This window comes from Microtus ochrogaster, unplaced genomic scaffold (assembly GCF_000317375.1).
Source record: "Microtus ochrogaster isolate Prairie Vole_2 unplaced genomic scaffold, MicOch1.0 UNK24, whole genome shotgun sequence".
Taxonomy (NCBI): Eukaryota; Metazoa; Chordata; class Mammalia; order Rodentia; family Cricetidae; genus Microtus; species Microtus ochrogaster.
This window is the reverse complement of record NW_004949122.1, coordinates 3,197,778-3,202,622: the sequence shown is the minus strand read 5'-3', so window position 1 is coordinate 3,202,622 and position 4,845 is coordinate 3,197,778. Positions and strand designations below refer to the sequence as shown.

At 37.3% G+C, this 4,845-nt stretch overlaps 1 protein-coding gene across 2 annotated transcripts in view; it reads right to left on the bottom strand.

Annotated features, from left to right (window-relative positions):
* Positions 1-4,845, bottom strand: part of Ppp2r3a (protein phosphatase 2 regulatory subunit B''alpha) — a 154,088-nt gene that overhangs the window by 48,805 nt on the left and 100,438 nt on the right. For both annotated transcript variants that reach the window (XM_005367796.3, XM_005367797.3), the window contains one exon: positions 1,198-1,272. In XM_005367796.3, the coding sequence (XP_005367853.1) occupies positions 1,198-1,272 (75 nt within the window). The remainder of the gene's footprint in view (positions 1-1,197; positions 1,273-4,845) is intronic.

Here is a 4,845-nt window from a genome sequence, read left to right as displayed (position 1 = left end):
ACAGTGCCTTTCTGTGTAGTCCTGGAACTTGCTTTGTAGACTTGAATGGCTTTTAAATTCATAGAGATCTACCAGCCTTTGCCTCCTTAGTGCTTGGATTTAAAAGCAGGCATCACTGTGTAGCTGCTGAGTTTTCTTACTGGCCAACATCTTACAAAGTTTTCTAGCATCAAAAGAAAACCAATGGAGAAGCAAAGAAAGATATTTTGACAAAAGGAAACTACTCAAATAATGTAGTAGCCAATTGTTATATTGGAACTATACTCTTAAAATGACAGAATTCTTCCTAGAGGAGACTACCCTGTTGAGCTGTTATCTAAGTAAGCCATTGGCAAAGGTTGTCTCACTTGAATCTGTCTGTGAGTATGAAGTGTGCTTTGAGCTTGTGTTTTGAATACCCATTTGGGCTGAGGCACCACTGCTGGCCTGTACCCTCTTACTCATGATGACATTTACCTGTGACTCACTAGATCAGACTGTACTTCAGAAACAAGGAGTGCGAGCATCTCACAAACTGGAGTTGTGAGCATGCTATTCTAGATTCCTACATGGTTTGTTCTCTATTTACACATAACATATATCTCCTTATCTCTAGACACAATGTTAGGGGTCTAGAAACATCATTTTTGAGGAGATAAACTGTTAACAATTATTTTCAGTATTACTTGGAAATGCTAAAGCTCAACCAAATATGAACATTTCTAAGAGCAAAGACACTGGATAGAAAGGTGGATTAGAGGTTAAGAGCACTGGCTGCTCTTCCAGAGGATCCAGGTTCAATTCCTACTACCCACATGGCAGCTCACAGCATTCTTGAAGCTCCAGTGGGAATCTGATCCCCTCTTGGCTTCCTCAGGAACCACATGCACATGAGCACAGACCCTCATGGAAGTGAAACACCCACACAAATAAAAATAAGTCTCAGAAAAGAGTAATTATATGTTTCATAATACCAGACAGAATATCAGTGCAATTTTATACCACAGACCTCTGTTAAGTATAGACCCACATATGAAAGGATATGAATATAAATAAAACATTACCCATTTATTTTTTAACTTTTTACCTTCTTTCCATTTAAAATAATCATTATAGCCCAAATTACCTCCTGTACAACAATGTGAAAGTCTGGATGGTAGATAACAACAAAGAGATGACGTAAGCAGTTTTATTATGACAAATCAGTACTCATCTTACCGTGGTGATATAGCGGGAATGGAATTCCGGAGCATCTTTCAGGAAGGTGAGGCCAGGGTGTGTATCTACCACATCCTTAAAAAGATTGAAATCAAAACAAAGTTAATAAACATTAAAAAAAATTCTTCAGAAACCTTTCCTTCTTGTGGAAAAAGCAGATAGTTGAGCAAATATTTTATTCTGGAATACTGTACAGTACACTGAAAATTTAAGCATGTTTGTAATACATGATTTTCTACACACACAATATGTTTAAATACAAAATTTAAAATTAGCTATATTTGGTGATGTGTGAATCAAATGTTTTAGAGGTATGTATTGTAATTCTAACACATTAAGGGTTGTTTGGAAAAGTTATCCTACAGATCTTGGTAGAGTATACTAAGAATAATGATAGAGACAAGCCAATGAAAATTATTTTCTTTCTTAATCTATAGGCATCAAATTTTTGGGAAAAATAGCACAAAGTCAAGTTAATGCCCATCAGTTTTTATTAAAATAGTTGTAGCCAGGTGTGCTAGTGTACTTGCATTTCTACAAATGAGAAGAGACAAGACTGATCTACATACAGAGTGAGACCATATTTCAAAAGGAAAAAAGAGATTATTCAGAAAAAAAATTGTTTTCAATTTAAGATTTTGTTTACCTAAAATCCATTATCTTGTTCTCATGGCAGATTATGAGACAAAACTTTTTTATTGTCTAGCTGGAATTTTAAAGAACCCTTGACCTTAGAGACTGTAAAGAGAGTCTCTAGGTTCCTCCTAAATTAATAGCCAGAGGCAACTACAATATCTACCAAAGCAGGCATATGATGTGTGATGTCCTGTTATATATATGTCGCTTTTATTGGTTGAGGAATAAAGATTTTGAGGCCAATGGCTTAGCAGCATAAAGCCAGGCAGGAAATCAGAACAGAGATAGAGAAAGAGTAGGCAGAGTCAAAGAGACACCATGTAGCTACTAAAGGAGACGGACTGGATGGACCCTTACTGGTAAGCCACAGCCTCATGGTGATACACAGATTAATAGAAATGGGCTAACTTAAGAAGTAAGAGCTAGCTAGAAATACTCTTGAGCCATTGGCCAAACTGTGTTGTAATTAATATAGTTTTTGTGTGATTATTTGTGTCTGGGCAGGCGGGAAACATTAAGAGTAGTCTCTGGTTACAGACATATCTATATTTTACTGCTTATGGTTTGTATATTTGGAAATAATTTTAAATTTTCAGATGAATTGTGAAAAATATTGCAGAGAAATTCTCTATGCCTTTCTTCCAGATTCCAGAGACAGTAACAAATCACAGAACAATTATCAAAACTAGGAAATAAACATCTATATAACACTGAACTACAGACCTTATTCAAATCTCAACATTTCCCAATCCTGTTCCTCTAGTCTACTGCATGTACTCTTTATGGTTTCTCTGGTCTCTGTTCTGTTTGGCCCTTATGTATTTCATTAGTGCAGTGTTTTTAAATGAATTCTGGTAAATTACACCTCTTGGTTTGGTTTTGTCTTCGAGTTTTCTTCACACATTTTCATCAGAAATACTATAGAAGCAATGCTGTGTCCCTTTTCAGTGCACTACACAGGCAATATATGATTAGTTTTATGGCTCAAATTGATGTAGCTTTGGCTATCTGGAACTTTTTCATTTAGAAGCCTGTGTCCGTCTGACTGCCCTGTCCTTTTGCACTTCAAGTTTATCTTGTATTTTCCTTTTCCCATGTATCTACCTTCTCCCCAAGAATCTGTAGTCCATTTTACTGGAGAAGAATTTTAGAAATGGAGCCTAGGTACTATGTGTGTCCACTATTACTCAGTATTGTTGCTCTCAGACTCTATTAGCAAGCATAACTAGGAAATACATGTATGTGCCTTTGTGAAACTTTATGAATATATATCAAATACTGTGTATTAACAAGTAACTCTGATTCCAATCCAATACCACAAAGTTTACTTCCTTCTTTCCTTTGTAACTATAAAAGTGAGAAACCTGGCTCTCATCTAAAATGTAGCTACTTATTTGTTCAATTCTACTATACCAAGAGAACCACTAACACCAGTGATAAATAAACATACTCAATATATTATTTGTATACAGTTCCTTTGGTCTTTAAAAAATTTTTTTTTGTTCGTGAATTTTACACATATCTACAGTGGGCTTTGATCAAATGGACCCTCCCATTCCCTTCCTTCCAATTCTTCCCTTATTACTCATCATTCTTCATTTCATGTCTTCATTTTTAAAACTCACCAGGTCCACTTAGTGCTGCATGCATGTGCATGAGTGTAGGACCATTTATTGGAGCATGGGTAGTTTCTCAAGGGCCATATCCCTGAAGAAAACTGATTTCCCCTCCTTTAGCAGCCATCAATTGCCAATAGCTCCTCAGTAAGGACTTCATGAGCTCCTCCCTGACCCATGCTGAGATTTTTGTCCACTTGATTTTGTGCAGGTCTTGAGCATCCAGTCACTGCTTCTATAAACATATACATGCAATCCGGCAAACTCTGTTTTCTTTGGCTCTTACAATCATTGTGCCCCTCTTTTGTAATGATCCTTGTCCCACTTAGAGCTGAGACTTCCACAGTCTTTTATGCTCTGCATAGTAACCAGCTGTGGATCTTTGTATAATTGCTATCTACTGCAGAAAAAAGCAGAATCTAGGTCCTCAGCAAGTGCTTTTCATCACCGAGCCATCTCTCTAACCCCATATCTTCTGGGATAAATGTCACTGGGTCATAGCATATTCTATGTGGTAGCATTTTTATCACTAATCATGAAATTGCATTTATTTGTAGTTTTCTTTGTACTGTGGTTACCTGGCTTAGGTATCAGTGATGTTCGTTTCAGAAATAGCCAATAGAGTATCCATTTTAATACTGCAATGATTTAGGAAATATTAGACTACCTAGTCTGAAGATTTGATCAATTTCCCCTATGAAGCACTTAGCATTTGTTCCTTTTAGAGAAGTAGTTTATTACCAAGAGAAGAGCCTATCACTGACATCATCTGAAGGCTTCTCATGTGGAGTGCTGGCATCATACCAATGTGAAGATAAAATGAAGAAACTGGAGAGAGGTGGGATTATGTCCCTGCAGGGAGAAGGAAGAATACGTGGCAGGTATCTTTCCTTGTTGAATTGTAGTCACTGGTATCAGTCCAACTCTGAGTTTGGTCTTACATGTTAGACAGTTGCACTTTACATTCTATTTGTGTTCTACCTACCACCCAGTGTGTCTTTCTCACAGATGAAGTCATGGGTGAGGCATGTATTCCAGTAATTAAGACAGAACTTGGGCATGTTGCTCTGCAGACCATCAGCTACTCTGTTCCAAGCCCACTACCACAATGACACACACGGCTATAAAATAGTCTTTTGTGACTTTAAGTTTTCTTCTGTTTCAATGTAGGCATTTGCTATTTGATAATATTAGCATTTTATTCGTTTTGTCTTTTGAAAATGTATTTGGGGACAGAGAGATGATCCAAGAGCATTGGCTGATCTTCTAGATGACCTGAGTTCAATTCCCAACACCCACATGGTGACTCACAACCATTTGTAATTACAGTCCCAGGGGACCTAACACCCTCCTCTGGCCTCCATGGGCACCAGGCACACATGTGGTGGACAGACAT